The sequence below is a fragment of the Arachis hypogaea genome, chromosome 8 (genome assembly GCF_003086295.3).
Source record: "Arachis hypogaea cultivar Tifrunner chromosome 8, arahy.Tifrunner.gnm2.J5K5, whole genome shotgun sequence".
NCBI lineage: Eukaryota > Viridiplantae > Streptophyta > Magnoliopsida > Fabales > Fabaceae > Arachis > Arachis hypogaea.
This window is the reverse complement of record NC_092043.1, coordinates 839,551-857,174: the sequence shown is the minus strand read 5'-3', so window position 1 is coordinate 857,174 and position 17,624 is coordinate 839,551. Positions and strand designations below refer to the sequence as shown.

Sequence of the window (17,624 nt, the reverse complement as noted above, 5' to 3'; positions counted from 1 at the left end):
ATAATAACTTATTCAATTAGCATTTATAACAATAAATGAGATCATCATTATATAAGTCATTTAATTTGAAATAGCATAATTTGTAACTATAATTAATATATATATTATCCACAAACAAATTAAGAAATTAAAATAATTTTCTAACATATTATAGTATTAAAAATACTTGGTGTGTAAGTTTTTTGAATAACTAAATTGTTTAAAAATAAAAATCTATTAGCGCATTACTTCTCTCTCTTCTAATGATCATCCCTCATTCTTTTTCTTACATTCCTTTTTTCTTCTTTAGTGTCGTTGTCGTCATCAATGCCGCCATCGCTATCGCTATTGCTATCGTTGCTATTACCATCGATGTCTTCTTCTTCTTCTATTTTTTTCTCTTCATCCACTTTTAATATCACATCGTTCTCACCATTTTCATCTTCTTCTCTTTCAAATGTTTAAAAAGTTAGAACACAGAAATTTTGATACACAATATATAAATTTTGGTGTACATTATATAAATTTTAGTATATAGTACAAAAATTTGTTAAGGATCACATACCCAAAACATTAACACACAATTAATAAAATATACACAACATATAAATTTTTGTGAACACTACAAATTTTGTTGCATAACATAGGATTTTTTATGTGTAGTATAGAAATTTTTGGTGGACTAAATACTTAAAACATTGACTCACCTACATTTGCAACAAAAATTTGTGTTATGTGTAAAGATTTGTGTGTTATGTGCAAAAATATGTGTGCTATGATAAAAAATTGGTATGCTATATCAATAAATTTTGTGTTATATGCAAAAATTGTATGTTATACTTCGAAAATTTGTATGTTATATTAATAAATTTTTGTATTCTTCAACAAAAATTTATGTGGTACAAAAAATGCGAAAATAAAAAAAAATACTGATGTATGCACACTTTTTTTTTTTGAGGAATTTTGTACCAACTTAATTGATTTTGATTAAAAAAGACTTTGTACACATAGCATCACTTTTACTGTATTTATATGACAAAAAAAATAAAAAAAGTTTAAGACATCTAATATTTATTTTCATAAATTATGTGGCTACATTCACAATTTTTTATTTTTCTTAACTTCCTCTCTCTCGATTGCTTCTCTCACAAGTTTAAAATACGTGTAACTCTTTTAATTTTTTTTTCTTTCTTATCGACGTTTTTCTTAACCATCTAATTAAATGGTTAATTAAGTAATTTATATATTATATTTACATTTAATAAATTATTTGTGACATTATCCTTGGGTCATGAATCTCAACTATTGCTCTAAATATCTTATGTCCAAATCTGAAGAATCTCATCACATTATTCAGAATTTTTTTTTTTCATAAGCTCTAATGATCTCATCAATGTATATTATGGGCCAATTTAGATAAACAACTTGTATTAAAAATAATTTATAAATAAATTATTTTGTGTTTAAAAAATTATCATAAAAATATTTATTTTAAAGTTGTTTAATAAATAAAAATAATAAAATAATTTTTATAAAAAAAAGTCAAATTTTTTTATTTATTAAAAATTTTTAAATAATTTTTTGAAAAATTAAAAATATATTTAAAAGATTATACCAAGATTCTAGTACCATAACTCTTTTTTAATTATAATATGACAGAAAGTATGCACTGTCTCCATTTGTGAATTAAAAATTTCCTTGAATACATACACTGGAAATTAAAGAAACAATTTGATAGATTAGAGCATATTTTAAACTAATATGCCGTATTTAGTTTAATTCTAAATATTATTTTAGCATTGCTACATATACAAGTTGTATGTGATCATGTATTAACCAAGTTTTCAATCGCAAGGTAGGTTCATTTACTAATATTTTTTTTAGTGTGTGATTCTCAGTTTAATTTTCATATTCGATTTTTTTTATTTATACAAACTCAAATGTGTTATTCGAATAGTTTATAAATCTGTTACTATTGAAGGTAAAATTACGTATTGTAATGTTGAACAAGAAATTACTTAACTGAAATTTAATTTAAAAAAACTCATATACCAAATTTTCCTGATGTCGGTAATTTATGTTCAACTAGAGAAAAACAATTGAACATATTAAATTATGTATACATTTCTTGAATTTACCTGCCACTCATTGGATTCTTTTCTTTGAATTATTTAAAAAAAATATTTTGTCTTTGAAATTTGTTAAAAATTTAAAAAATATTAAAAATATTTTTAAATTTTATTTTATTTTAATCCAAAAGATTTCGATTTGCATCAAATATATCCTAACTAAATTTTAAAAAAAATTAAGATTAATATGTAATAATACATAATAATTATCTCTAATTTGTTTGTATTAATAATTGTTCTTATAATATTATTATTAAAATTGGTACTAAATTCTTTAAAAAATTACCGTCAAAAATATATTTAATACAAATAAAAAAATTTTAAAATTAAATTAAAATAAAATAAAACTTAAAAATATTTTTAAAAATTTTAACAAATTTTAAAATCAAAATATATTTTACCCTTAAAAAAATTATGCGTCCACACGGAAGCTATAGCTATGGACCACTGCATATCCTTTTACACAAACTACAATATTCTTATAATTGTTACAATGATTTAATTAGGCAAGTTTGTTCTCATATATAAGTTGGATTTATCAAATTAAAATTTGAATAAAGTGATTTTATAAAATTAATTTTGGGTAGAAGTAAATTTGTGTCAACATAATTTATATTTGGTAATTTTATATTAAAATTAATTTTAATAAAATAAATATTATTTGAATAATATTAGTTAAAATCATTTTTAAATAGATAATTAATTAATTATTAAAAAACATAATATTAAATTATAATATTTTTTTAAGTATATTTTCGATAATCTTATTTTTATTACAATTTTAGATTCTAACTATTTATTATTTTATTGGTTATATTTTTATTACTATTTATAATTAATTTTTTATTTAATTTATTATTTCTAATAAAAACAATAATACATATTATAAAAAATTAGAATAATAAACAGTGCAAAAAATTACAATGATAAAAATTACAATAATAAATGTATTCTCAGTATAATTTTAGTTAGTATTATTTTAGACGGTAAAAATTTTATTATTTATGACTCTATTGTTATGTATAACTAATTTTTTATTTATTTTTGTTCTTTTTAATATAAGATCAATAATTCATATTATAACAAAATTATATAAAAAATTTAATAAAAAAATTCAAAATATAAAAGTACTAAAAATAATAAAAAAAATAAAATATTTAAAATGACATGAAACAAATCTGAAAATTTAAAACTATTAAAACCAATAATAATCAACAAATGTAAATGTTAAGTGAAGTTACAAATTCTAGCTTCAAATTGCATTTAGATTAGAACAAAAAAGGTTACCAAACACCAAAAAACAGCGTTCAAAAAACTTAAACGCCCTTTTATCCTGTCTAAATGAAAATCAAATGTGTCCAACAATTTGTGGTTGCAATTTTACATACATAAAATTTCTTTTTCTCTTCTAGCTCCTCCATATTTTTCTTTTCTTTTACTCTTCTCTCACTCCTCTCTGCCTCTTCAAAAATATTGTTTTGTTTTGAAACGTTAATTAGAATAGAACAATGTGCTTCACTTTACTAGAACATTCAAAGCAGAGAAACAACTGGGTCTTAACTAATATCAATCCAGATATTCCTTTTTTTTTTCTTTTTGTCTTAATATTTACAATTCCATGGAACTTCATTCCTTTAGTGGCACTTTGCTCATTCCCTTAAACAAAAATCTGTCACAATGATCAAATACTTCATTAGGATCCTCGAAATAAAAATTAAACCAAAATAGAGACGATATCTGTAAAGTCTCGTACACAAGCTAACACACACCGTTCTCTGCTCTTGGATGGGGTGTGGAATCTTCTAAATGAATGAAAACCACTCCACATCCAAAGGCGAGAGGTTAGAGTGCCGGAGTTAGTGTACAAGGCAAACATGAATAACAACTTTTTTTTGGAAAATTTGCTAGAAAGCAAGAAATGTTAAATTATAGAATCTAATAATATCTCTACAAAGAACCGATATTACAGTTACAATTCAGGGTGTAAACCAATAAATAGCAGTAATTATGTTAAAATGAACAAAACCACATCCATACCATTGTTGGTTTTTCCTGAACTCAGTAAGCACAGGATATATGTTCTCAAATGCTGTGTAAGTCTCATCTCTCACCTATATGGAAAGAAAAACAAATAAATAATCTTGGCAACAAATACATCAAAACCAAAATGAGAAGTACAGACAATAAAAAAGAAGGAATATTACCTTGGCACCTGTTAGCACAATTTTCCCAGAGACAAATATAAGCAACACTATCTTAGGCTGCTTCATACGGTAAATTAGCCCCGGAAACAGTTCTGGTTCATACTAACACCACAAACAGCAAAGTTGAAGATCTATTCAATGTTTTCTTTCACTTGATGGCATGGGAATTGATTGGAGATGCAACATGTTTCATGATTACAATACCATTCATTAAGGTTCATTATTTCACACCATGTTACTTATAAAAAATATCATACACAGGAAAGAAATATAAGCTTCTGCAGCGTTCAATAAAACATTGAGCATAGTCAGCAGCAGCATCATCACATTAATAACTAAACAAAACCAGCTTAAGGTTGTTCAATATTAGTTTTGCATATGGAGTTTGATACATGTCAGATCAACGCTCTCCATAGTTGGAGAAACTAAAATTTAGACAACATACAATTCTCCATATATAATATCTCACACGGTACATAATTCAATCTCGATATAATTATTTTTAATGTAGAAGTCATGAGATACCCAAAACACGTTAAAAAATAATAATGTTAAATAATTAGTTAATAACTTACACTTGAGAAAGCACCATGGGAATATGCAAGACCCTCAAGTCTTATGGGGAACTTGACATCACAAGAGCCAACAATATTTTGAATCTTGAAATCCTGAAGCATGAAACAAAATGAGTCAACTACTATTAGATATAAGGTTCTGAAAACCGGATCGGACCGGCCAGTCGAACCGTGAAGCGCTGCAAAAAACGGATCGGTCAGATTCCAAAACCGCCGATTTTAAAAACCGCCATTGAACCATCGAACCGGCCAGTTTTTTGAATTAGGAAGCAAACGCCATCGTTTGGGTATGCTGAACCCTAGCTCCACTTCAGTCCAGCCCTAACCAAACCTGCAGAATGCGCTCTCTGCCTCTCTCACACTCAGTCCAGAGCTCCTCTCATCGAGCTCCTAGTCCTCCCTCACTTCCGTCCAGCCACCACCTGCTCCTCACTTCCCCTCCATCGTGCAGCAGCCATCGCAACCTTCCTTCCCCTCCATCGAGCAGCCACCGTGCGAACATGGAAGCCTCCGTCGCACAGCCACGGTCCCGCCGGCGCTAGCTCTGTTCCACCGCAGCCATTGTCCCGTTCGAAGCCTGTTCGAAGGTGCTCCTTGTCTCGGTGTCTCCCTCTTGCGTGCTCTGTTCAAGGCTTCTAGCTTCTAGGTAATTTTTTTAACTATAATTGAATAACTTTTCATTTCTGTGAATTGTGATTTTTTATTTTTCTGTGAACTGTGAACTTTGTTGAATAATTATTAATTTTTGTTGCTGTCTTTTAACTTTTGTTGTTGCTGTTGTTATTGATAAAAATGGCTTTGTTACGCTGCTGCTGTTCAAATTATTGATAAAAATGACTTTGTTATTGATTATTTGTTGCTGTTTTTTGCTGTTGTTAGTGAACAATTACTGATGGGCTTATGAATTGTATCTGTTAGAAAAGAATCATGAGTTGTTTTGGCTGTTGTGAAGAGGATGATTATGCCAAGTCAGTTGAAAATGGAGGGCAATATGCCGTGAAAACCCCAGCAGGTAATTTGGCCCATTTTAGCTAAAGGATTACATCAAAGATGATATATGTATATAGGTCTCATTCGTGCAATTTGGTCGATTTCCATGTCCATCGTTCTATTTCAATTGCATTGGATTTGTAGTAGTATATGGTTAAGATGCTGTAGTTTGATGCTCAATTAGTCAATTTCAATAGTTTGTTTGATATTGTATTACCAGGAACTGAATTTTGGTGAAAGTGTTGTGAAACTTGTGACAAAATCTTTTGTACAAGGAATAATGGAAACTGTCATTCTTCTGAAACCGCAGAACCTCAGACCGTTTAAGTCCATCCCATTGAAGTTCCTGCTATACCGGCAAATGAACTAAAAGAAATTACGAATAATTTTGCACAAGAGGCTCTGGTTGGAGAGGGATCATATGAAAGAGTAAAACATTTCTTGTTTTACTTGATTTCTTGTTTATAATTATATTTTAGAATGTTTATTTATAATTTATTTATTATTTTATTCTAAAACAATTTTTCCGTTTGAACCACAGTTGGACCGATTGGACCAATAAACCAGTGACTAGAGCGGTTCGATAACCGGTTCGATTCTCAGAACCTTGATTAGATATAACAGTAGAGACTGAAAATAATTAGTAAACATAACAAGATATAACAAAAGTATTACCTTAAATTTGGCCGGGAAACCGAGCTTCTGGATAATTCGAGCATACTGAAGGAAAAAAAAAATGTAAAATTAGACATTGATACAAATTTTTAGGAATAAAGAGCATCCTAACGCACCCCCCTCTCTTTCCATATGAAGAAAGAAGGCAAATGGATACTCATGCACATGCAAAGAGGATGAAGACAAATAAGCACCTTATTCTACTCCAAACGACAAAATGAGCAGGGTTATAGCCAAACTATCACAAACAACATATTTGACCCATCTAATTAAAGCTCCATTCCCCGGATATTCAGTAACATACAGGATAAATAGAAAAAAAAAATAATGCATACCTTCCTTGCGGCCAATTTAGACTGTTGCTCACTCTTCGCTCCAGTACACACCTAGCCATACCAATGAAATTTAACATTAGGAATAAAAGCTAAAACTTAAAAAAGAGATAAATTGAACTAAAGCAACAAGAATCATCCAATCATGAATAAATCACAAAGCAAGAGCATTATTGAAATCATGACAGCAAAAGATTCATGATCAATTTAGCAAAAGTAGTTGCATATAGATGATTCACCACCGTTTTATTTGAGGACAGTGATATCCACTATCATCATTTATAACAGATAACTAGGTTATTATTATGGAACATACCATCTTGCCAGAAGCAAAAATGAGGGCAGTTGTTTTTGGTTCTCTGATCCTCATAATCACAGCAGCAAAACGCTATAAAGGATGATAACACAACTATTAGCACTGTAGAAATGACCAACCAGAATGAGTATATCAACTTATGGGTTAATTATTGATTTTGGATCAAATATAAACATATGTTTATATGATTCGAATATAACGTTTATATGTTTCAAAAAGCAAGATACATGGACAAAATGCATGTTGTTCTTAAGCAAACCATAATTATGATAGAGCAAAATGTTTGTACAACTTAGAACAAGATGCATAAGTTAAACTCAAAATCAACCAAGTGAAACTTGCCTTGGGATTGTACTCTGCATTACGAGCTTGAAGTGCAATCGTTTTAAGGTCCAACTTACAGTCCAAATTGACCGTTGATACAATATTTCTGAGGTACAATAACTTGGTTATCAGATTATAAAAGCAAAGTGATTACATATTCCAAGATAAACAACAAAGCTTTTAACACATGAAAAGTCAGCTACATAAACTAAACCTCATTAAAGAGTTCTATTGTAAACTATGTACGAAGACAAAATTATAAAGATCAGATAGATACACACTGAAGGGTAGGCACAATCCCAGAAGGGTGCTTGGTCAGATCCACTGGTTGGCTACTCTCCAATCCTTGGTCAGCCATGAACCCTGATAATTATACATTACACTCAATAAGTACCAAATTTTCTTCTTCGTTTTTTCTTACATAAAAAGAACTATTCCGACCAAAATAATTATTAATAAACCCTCTCCCCCCCCCCCCTTTCCCAAAAAAAAAAAAAAGACACCCACATCTTAAAATCTCCCCAAAAACGACAACTAAGAAAAGGAATGAAAAACCTAATAGCTGAACAAAATTCTTCCCACCATACAATATCTTGACCCTTATTCGTAACACAAGGAAACATTTTTACCAAAAGAACGCCCGGAAAAATAAAAAGGAACTCAGATCCCATATTTCCCCAAAGAGAATTGAGGAAAGAAAAAGTATAAAAAAAACATAACAGCTATAGACAAATTCCCCAAAATTCTGTGTTCTCTTAATTAAACATAAAATGAAAAGAGGGGTTGTATATATAATATACGTCGATTGAGACGAAGAACAAGCGAGATCAGACCTTTGAGCGCAAAATTAGGTTCGGATTAAAGTTAGGGATAAACGAGAATCTACAGATTTTGAAAAAATTGAAACTTAATTGAGGCGGGGAGCGTAAGAGAGTGGATAGCGCGGGAAGGATTCGAAGGAACGATTCTTTTATATGAGAAATAGATGCGATGTTATATAGAGAGAAGATAGATTTGGGAACAAGAGAGAGAAAGTGCAAGAAGGTTTTGTTCGTTGGTTGTGTGTTGTGGAAAGATCCGTAAAGGTGAAAGGGTAAAATTGCAAGACATCCCAAAACTTCAAACATTTAAAATTTAATATTTCAAACATTCAATTATCCAATACCACGTATCCTCAAAACATAACCAAAAACTTCAAACATTCAATAACATAATCAAAACCTTCAAACATTTAATTCCAATTTCCTTTAACCACTTGCATGATTGAAAAAAAAAAGGCGCGGCACAATCTCAAGATAATTGAATGGAATTCAAAGAAAAACAAAGAAAAAATCACAGAAATCACAAAATAATTGATGAAAGAAACAACAAGGTAAATGAAAATCACAGAAATCACTGTAGCTTACTTACCGAAAAGAAGAACGGCCAAAGACGAAGAACTATCGGCGACTGCGACTGAGACGATTCTGCCTCTGACGATCTTGCTGGACGGGGACGAGGGTGGCGGAGACCGAGAGACAGTGAGTGCGAGACCCAGAGAGAAGTCAGAGATCGAGACCGAGAGAGAAGTCAGAGATCGGAGGTGAGAGAGCTTGAGGTTGAGGGAGAGAGCGACGAGAAAGAGACTCCAGAATTCCAGAGAAGAAAGACGTTGAGGGCTGGGTGATCCGCAAAAGACTAGGGCATCAGATAGGGGGAGGGGGTGCCTTGCCCATGAAACGACGCCGTTTCGACTTTCGAAGAATATGTGCATGTATTTTCCTTGGGAAACGACCATTTGTACCGTGAACTTTACGAACACTAGCAAAAGTATCCATTAAAGAAAGAAACTAATGTTGTATCCATCAAAGATGGATTCCGTACGACATAAGTGTAAAGTGTAATCTTCTATCCTTGAATAGTTTCTCTTTCATATTTATTTTTGGTTTCACCTATGAAATCAATGCTAAGAAATCACATTTTACTTTCTAAACTGAAATTTAAACTTTAGAAAATCCAAATCTAAATCCTAAATTTATGTTGACTTTTTAATAAAATTTCAGAATTACTCCACCATTATCTTCAACCCCTCTTCTCTTCTTTCCTAAATCTCAAACACCTCCATTGCCTAAAAACCTTAATCTCAATACCTAAAAATCCCAAATTACCATTTTCTTAACCCTAATCTCAATACTCCTTTCAGCAAATTTCAATCTTCTCTTTATTCTTTCTTGTCTTCATCAGATGCTGGAGGAGATAATGCAAAGATACATGGACAAAGTGATGGTAAAGGTGCTTCAGGTGATGGTAATAACTCTTTACCCGATTCATCGTTGAAGGAGAATAATGGTGGAAAGAAAAGCTTGTTTTCTAGGAGTAAGCAATCACTTGGTAGAGTTATTCGCCAAGCCGCTAGGATCGGTGGATTTCGCCATTAAAGGAGGAAGGATAATAATTCCGAAATGAATTCTGATTGTCTAAATGGTTCTGGATTGAATGGTGTTGAGATGAATCATCTTGCAACTGTGAAAGGGAAAGAATCAGAGTCTGTGTCTTTGGTTGACATGCCGGAAAGAATCTTATTGTTGTTTATGACTGTGACAGTGGAAAAGGAGGAATATGAGGCTGACGGTTGGTAACGGTGGGGGTGATGATGGTGTTGGTGAAGGAGGTGGTAAAATTGATGAAAAGAATAAAGAGAAGATTAAAATTTGCTGAAAGGGGTATTGAGATTAGGGTTAAGAAAATGGTAATTTGGGGTTTTTAGGTATTGAGATTAGGGTTTTTAGGCAATGGAGGTGTTTGAGATTTGAAAAAGAAGAGAGGAGGGATTGAAGATAATGGTGGAGGTAATTTTGTAATTTTATTAAAAAGTCAATATAAATTTAGGATTTGGGTACTTTTGTCGTACGGAATCCATCTTTGATGGATACAACATTAGTTTCCTTTTTTAATGGGTATTTTTGTCAGCGTTCGTAAAGTTCATGGGTACAAATGGTTATTTTTCCATTTTCCTTATTTCCTTTGTCAAATTTGATATAATAGTTCGGTAATCAAACCAGTCAAGCTACTGTGTCACTGAATTATTGATTCAATCGGTGAATCATTAGTTAAATCGATGGATTTGATATTACGTAAATAAAAATATAAAATAGTAAAAAACTTAAAATTAAAATTTAAAATACATATCTTCACTAATATTTTAAAAATAATCAAGCTATTCTAAAATAATATGAAACAAAAATAATAAGTATTTTCATGTTCAAGTTCCTCTTCACCAATTTCTTCAAACTCTTTCCCATCACTCAAATCATAAATAGGAGGCTTAGTAAAATCTACCTCATCATCAATTCCAAGTCCAATGGGGAAGGATTCCTCAAACTCAAAAGGATCATATGTTGATGCGGAATCATCATAGATAGGGGAGCTTGGTGCTTGCCCCATTGATGGAGCAAAACCGTCGGTTAAGAATTTCTTCTCGGTTAGAGGAATTAACTTTATTGCAAGTATAGTTCCCAACCAACAAGTATTGCTCGATTAATGTTTTGATAAGAATTGGTTGTCACAAAGTCAACCCCAATATAATGTAACCGAGAGTATTGGTCTCGGGTCGTCCTCAAGAGAATGGGCAAATATGTGCATTAATATTGGTTAGAATTTCAGGGTTGGGAGTCATGAACAAGAAATTAAACTACTAAACTTATCCTGCAAGAAATCTTAAAGTGCAAGTAACTAACTAACTATGAAAGAACCAAGCAATTGAGATTTTTGGGTTTCAAATATGAATGATAAAAGGAACTCTGGCTAGGCATGGGAATTGGGATTACCATCCTTGTCTAATAACCATATCTTGACAATTATGAGGAACCAAGCTCATTAAGTTTACCCCTATGCTTGAAGTAAGTATAATGTCTACCTCAACGCATTAGGTACGTCAAATAGGCCTGATCAACATCAATCCATAAGTCCCAACCTATCTACTAATTAGATTAGCAGTGGGTTAGCGTTGATGGGTGTCAAATTGATCATCACGGGTTCTCGAATCACCAACTCAATTATACCCAATGACTCAAGTTTACCCAATTCCCTTAGCCTAAGCCAAGAGTAAAGAAAACTACTCCATAATCAAAGGAAATATTTCATCAAACACATAACATGCATCAACTAAAGACATATTCAAATTACAAAGTAATTGAAAACTACAAGTACCCACTAACAATTATCAATAGAAAACAACTCAATTAACATTATCAATCATAGAGAACATCAATGTGCTACTAGAAATTAAAGATCCATGAAATTCATAAAGTGAGAAGACAAAAGGGAAATAACAATAAAACATAAAATTCAACACAAGATCTAAATAAAATTATAACTAGAGAATTCAAATTAAGTAATGAAACCAAATTCAAAAGATCCAATTCAAAAATTTAACAAGGGAAGATCAAATCAAACCTGATCTAGAGAGGAGCCAATGTTTCTCTCTCTAGAATACAAGAACCAAAAACTAGCTAAAATTGTATGTAAGTGTGTAATGAATGATAGTTTGAAGAACCTTGCCAAGTGGTGAAATCCTCTAGAAGGGGATGGACGGGTGTGGAACGTGCTCTATCAAGACCGTTGGGAACCGCCACCAAAGTCGACATCTAATCCTTTATTTGAGTGGGTAAAACTCATAACTCTTAGCTTTATTATCCCATTTGAATTTGGTTTGCTTGAAACGGATGGCCAACTTAGGACACTTTGAGGAATTAAGCGTAAGAGGAGGATGTTTAGTGGTTGGCGTTGTAAGTCTAGGCTCATTATGGTTGGAAGCTCAAAATTTAGGAGCATGGATTGGACTAGTGCTCAAATGGATGGGTCTAGGAGGATAGTTTGGTACCTTCATGAGAATTCATCTTGCTCGCCACCCGGAGGGAATCACCATGATCAACTCAAAGACGGGTGTGAAAATAAAGTGTGGGATCCCAGATCACACAAGGAGGATCATCTTTGGGAGCCCATGGTTTGTGAAGAACTCCATCAAAGTTTGGAGTTATTAACTTTGAATGATGAAGCACAATGGAAGTCCAAGGATTGATGGATGTTCAAGGATGGATTCAAGCACAAGCCACATTGATGAAGAGCTCCCTGGTGCACCCAAATTGTAACCAATACTTTTTGCAATCCGAGTACAACTAACCAGCAAGTGCACTGGGTCGTCCAAGTAATACCTTACGCGAGTAAGCGTCGATCCCACGGAGATTGTCGGCTTGAAGCAAGCTATGGTTATCCTGTAAATCTTAGTCAGGCAGATTCAAATGGTTATGAGTTTTGATAATTAAAAGATAAACAAAACATAAAATAAAATAAAAGATACTTATGTAATTCAGTGGTAGGAGTTTTAGATAAGCGTTTGGAGATGCATTGTTACTTCTGAATCTTTGCTTTCCTACTGTCTTCATCCAATCATGCGTGCTTCCTTCCATGGCAAGCTGTATGTTAGTGGATCACTGTTGTCAATGGCTACCATCCGTCTTCTCAGTGAAAATGGTCCAGGTACGGCTACCGCACGGCTAATCATCTGTCGGATTCTCTCCTCTCAGTGAAAATGGTCCAGGCACGGCTTCCGCACGGTTAATCATCTGTCGGTTCTCACTTGTGTCGGAATAGAACTTCTCTGTCCTTTTGCACACTGTCACTACACCCAACATTCGTGAGTTTGAAGCTCGTCACAGTCATCCCGGCCCCGATCCTACTCGGAATGCCATAGACAAGGTTTAGACTTTCTGGATCTCAAGAATGCTGCCAATTGGTTCTAGCCTTTACCACGAAGGTTCTAATCTCACGAATTCGAATGCTCTGTTGTCAGGATATGCAAGTCAAACTCGTGGATCAGAAACCCAAGAGATTATACTACAGCTGTCGTCCAATGACTACGTTGAACATCATTAGACCGCTTGTGGTTGTCAGGCACGCGGATCTTGGCTAAGCGAGTAATGAAGATAGTGGGTGATTGTCACGGGTCACCCCTTCATTCTGACTTAACTGAATTAAGTACGAGAGTATATCTTGCAGAAGAAACAAGTATGGATTGAAAGAGAAACAATAGTACTTGCATTAATTCATGAAGAACAATAGAGCTCCGCACCTTAATCTATGAGGTGTAGAAACTCCACCGTAGAAAATACATAAGTGATAATGATGTTCATTAGTTTCGGCCCCAGAAGGGGAACCAGAATAACCAAGACGTCTAGTACAATAAGGAAAAGTAATATTTATACTAAACTAGTTACTAAAGATTACAGAAAATGAGTAAACTAAGGTAGATAGTGTAGAAATCCACTTCTGGGGCCCACTTGGTGTGTGCTTTGGCTGAGCTTTAAGCTTTACACGTGCATAGCTCTTTTCTGGAGTTAAACGCCAAGTAAAGTGCTAGTTTGGCGTTTAACTCCACTTCTGGTGCCACTTCTGGCGTTTTACGCCAGAAAAGGGTCTCTAGCTGACGTTTAATGCCAGTTTGGGCCATCAAATCTTGGGCAAAGTATGGACTATTATACATTGCTGGAAAGCCCAAAATGTTAGCTTTCCAGTCCAATTGAGAACGTGCTAATTGGACTTCTGTAGCTCCAGAAAAACGCGTTTGAGTGTAGGAAGGTCAGAATCCAACAACATCTGCAGTCCTTTCTCAACATCTGAATCAGACTTTTGCTTAGATCCCTCAATTCCAGCCAAAAAATATCTAAAATTACAAAAAAACACACAAACTCATAGTAGAATCCAGAAATATGATTTTTGCATAAAAACTAATAAAAATATAATAAAAAGTAAAAAAAAAACATACTAAAAACTACCTAAAAATAATGCCAAAAAGCGTATAAAATATCCGCTCATCACAACACTAAACTTAAATTGTTGCTTGTCTCCAAGCAACTAAAAACAAAATAGGATAAAAAGAAGAGAATAGACAATAAATTTCAAAATATCAATGAAGTTTAATTTTAATTAGATGAGCGGGACTAGTAACTTTTTGCCTTTGAATAGTTTTGGCATCTCACTATCCATTGGAGTTCAGAATTGTTAGCCTTTTTGGGAACTCAAAATACAGATAATATTATTGATTTTCCTAGTTAAGTTCTTTTTTATTCTTGAACACAGCTACTTTTTATGAGTCTTGGCCGTGACCCTTAGCATTTTGCTTTCTAGTATTACCACCGGATACATAATTGCCACGGACACATAACTGGGTGAACCTTTTTAGATTGTGACTTAACTTTGCTAGAGTCTCCAGTTAGAGGTGCCCAGAGTTCTTAAGCACACTCTTTTACTTTGGATCACGACTTTTACCACTCAATCCCAAGCCTTTCACTTAGACCTTCATGACACAAGCACATGGTTAGGGACAGCTTGATTAAGCCGCTTATGCCAGAATTTTATTCCTTTGGGCCCTCCTATCCATTGATGCTCAAAGCTTTGGATCCTTTTTACCCTTGCCTTTTAGTTTAAAGGGTTACTGGCTTTTTGCTCTTGCCTTTTGGTTTAAAGAGCTATTGGCTTTTTCTATTTTTTCTTTCTTTTTATTTTTTTTCGCAAGCTTTATTTTTCACTGCTTTTTCTTGCTTCAAGAATCAATTTTATGATTTTTCAGATTACCAATAACATGTCTCCTTTTTCATTATTCTTTAAAGAGTCAACTTTTCTTAATTCCAACTTCAAACATGCACTGTTTAAGCATACATTCAGAAAACAAAAATTATTGCCACCACATCAAAATAATCAACTATTCTTAAGATAATTTTCGAAATTCATGCACTTCTTGTTCTTTTGTAAATAAAAGCATTTTTCATTTAAGAAAGGTGAGAGATTCATGGAATCATTCATAGCTTTAAGACATAGACACTAAACACTAATGATCATTAATAAAGACAAAAAACTTAGACAAAACATGAAGCATAGGAAACGAAAAAAACAAGAAAACAAATAGCAAGAAAATTAAAGAACGAGTCCACCTTAGTGACGGCGGCTAGTTCTTCCTCTTGAAGATCCTATGGAGTGCTTTAGCTCCTCAATATCTCTTCCTTGCCTTTGTTGCTCCTCCCTCATAGCTCTTTGATCCTCTCTGATTTCATAGAGAACAATGGAGTGCTCTTGGTGCTCTATCATTAGTTGCTCCATGTTGGAACTCAATTCTCCTAAAGAGGTGTTGAGTTGCTCCCAATAGTTGTGTGGAGGAAAGTACATCCCTTGAGGCATCTCAGGGATTTCTTGATGAGGAATTTCCTCATGCTCTTGTTGAGGTCCATGAGCGGGCTCTCTTGTTTGCTCCATCTTCTTTCTAGTGATGGGCTTGTCCTCTTCAATGAGGATATCTTCCTCTGTGACAATTTTGGTTGAATTGCATAGGTGACAGATGAGATGTGGAAAGGCTAACCTTGCCAAAGTGGAGGACTTGTCAGCCACTTTGTATAGTTCTAGAGGTATGATCTCATGAACTTCCACTTCTTCTCCAATCATGATACTATGGATCATGATGGCCCGGTCCACAGTAACTTCAGACCAGTTGCTAGTAGGAATAATAGAGCATTGGATGAACTCCAACCATCCTCTAGCCACGGGCTTGAGGTTAGGCCTTCTCATTTGAATGGTGAGGTAGGTAGGGTTGTATGATGGTTTTGGGAAGAGGAATGGATGTGATTGGTGAAGAGCTTTTGGGGAAGAGGAATTGATATGATTGGTGAAGGGTATTTGGGGAAGAGTGTTATGGAAAGGTGTGAAAAGGAGAGAGAGTGAGTTGGGGTAGGTGGGGATCTTGTGGGGCCCACAGATCCTGAGGGGTCAAGGAATTCTGATCACTGCTCCTCTCTGGCGTTTAAAGGCCTTCTGGATAGCCCTTTCTGGCGTTTAACACCAGCCTTGCTGCCTATCCTGGCGTTAAACGCCAGCTTCCCTGCCTTTCCTAGCGTTAAACGCCAAGTTGGTGCTCCTTTCTGGCGTTTAACGCCAGCTCTGCACCCTTTTCTGGCGTTAAACGCCAGTTTGCCTGCCCATTCTGGTGTTTAGCGTCCAGAATGCTGCCTGCATGGGCGTTAAACGCCCATTCTGCTATCCTTACTGGCGTTTAAACGCCAGTAAGCTTGTCCTCCAGGGTGTGCTATTTTTTTCTGTTTTTGATTCTGCAGCTGTTTTTGTGACTCCACATGATCATCAACCTAAAGAAAACATAAAATAACAGTGGAAAATGTAATGAAAAAGTAATTAATATAGATAAATAAGATTGGGTTGCCTCCCAATAAGCGTTTCTTTAATGTCAATAGCTTGACAGTGAGCGCTTACAGAGCTTCACAGACACTCAGAGCTTGATTGTGGCCTCCCAACATCAAACTTAGAGTTTGAATATGGGGGCTCTGCTTGACTCTGTATTGAGAGAATTGGTTGAAGCTTTTCATGCTTCTTCTCAATGGTTACAGAGGAAGAACCTTGAGTCTTAAACACAAGGTAGTCCCCATTCCATTGCAAGACTACCTCTCCTCTGTCCACATTAATCACAGTTCTTGCTGTGGCTAGGAAGGGTTTTCCAAGGATGATGCATTCATCCTCATCCTTCCCAGTGTCTAGGATTATGAAGTCAGCAGGGATGTGAAGACCTTCAACCTTTACTAAGACATCCTCTACTAGTCCATAACCCTGTTTCATTGACTTGTCTGCCATCTCTAGTGAGATTTTTGCAGCTTGTACCTCAAAGATCCCCAGTTTCTTCATTACAAAGAGTGGTATGAGGTTAATGCTTGAACTAAGGTCACACAGAGCCTTCTCAAAGGTCATGGTGCCTATGGTGCAAGGAATTAAGAACCTTTCGGGATCCAGTTTCTTCTGAGGTAATTTCTGCTGAACCAAGGCATTTAGTTCCTTGATGAGCAATGGAGGTTCATCCTCCCAAGTCTCATTACCAAATAACTTGGCATTCAGCTTCATGATTGCTCCTAGATACCGAGCAACTTGCTCTTCAACAATATCTTTATCCTCATCAGAGGAAGAATATTCATCAAAGCTTATGAACTGTAGCATTAAATTCCATGGAATCTCTATGGTCTCTGTATGAGCCTCAAATTCCTTTGGTTCCTCAATAAGGAACTCCTCAGTGG

The 17,624-nt window shown here is 34.1% G+C and overlaps 1 protein-coding gene across 3 annotated transcripts; it reads right to left on the bottom strand.

Annotated features, from left to right (window-relative positions):
* Nucleotides 1-3,391: 3,391 nt before the first annotated feature.
* On the bottom strand, nucleotides 3,392-9,329 carry LOC112705561 (TATA-box-binding protein). Of its 3 annotated transcripts, none has more exons than XM_025756414.3 (10): nucleotides 8,935-9,329; nucleotides 7,806-7,887; nucleotides 7,543-7,630; nucleotides 7,201-7,272; nucleotides 6,888-6,938; nucleotides 6,553-6,597; nucleotides 4,888-4,980; nucleotides 4,313-4,414; nucleotides 4,146-4,219; nucleotides 3,392-3,777 (listed from the first exon to the last, which is right to left on the bottom strand). In XM_025756414.3, coding segments are annotated over exons 1-10 (975 nt in total). In that variant the 5' UTR covers nucleotides 9,302-9,329; the 3' UTR covers nucleotides 3,392-3,776. The 3 variants fall into 3 exon arrangements, with proteins under 3 accessions (XP_025612199.1, XP_025612201.1, XP_072056458.1); XM_025756416.3 differs by lacking the exon at nucleotides 8,935-9,329 and adding an exon at nucleotides 8,358-8,724; XM_072200357.1 differs by lacking the exon at nucleotides 7,201-7,272 and having other exon boundaries at nucleotides 8,935-9,296.
* Nucleotides 9,330-17,624: the final 8,295 nt, after the last annotated feature.

Excerpts from the sequence above, each read along its gene's own strand:
- LOC112705561 (XM_025756414.3), bottom strand. The coding sequence starts at position 9,301 with ATGGTCGTTTCCCAAGGAAAATACATGCACATATTCTTCGAAAGTCGA. Across the intron at positions 6,939-7,200 it reads TTTTTGCTTCTGGCAAGATG|GTGTGTACTGGAGCGAAGAG; the intron begins GTATGTTCCATA and ends TGGTATGGCTAG. Across the intron at positions 4,981-6,552 it reads GTTTCCCGGCCAAATTTAAG|GATTTCAAGATTCAAAATAT; the intron begins GTAATACTTTTG and ends TTCATGCTTCAG.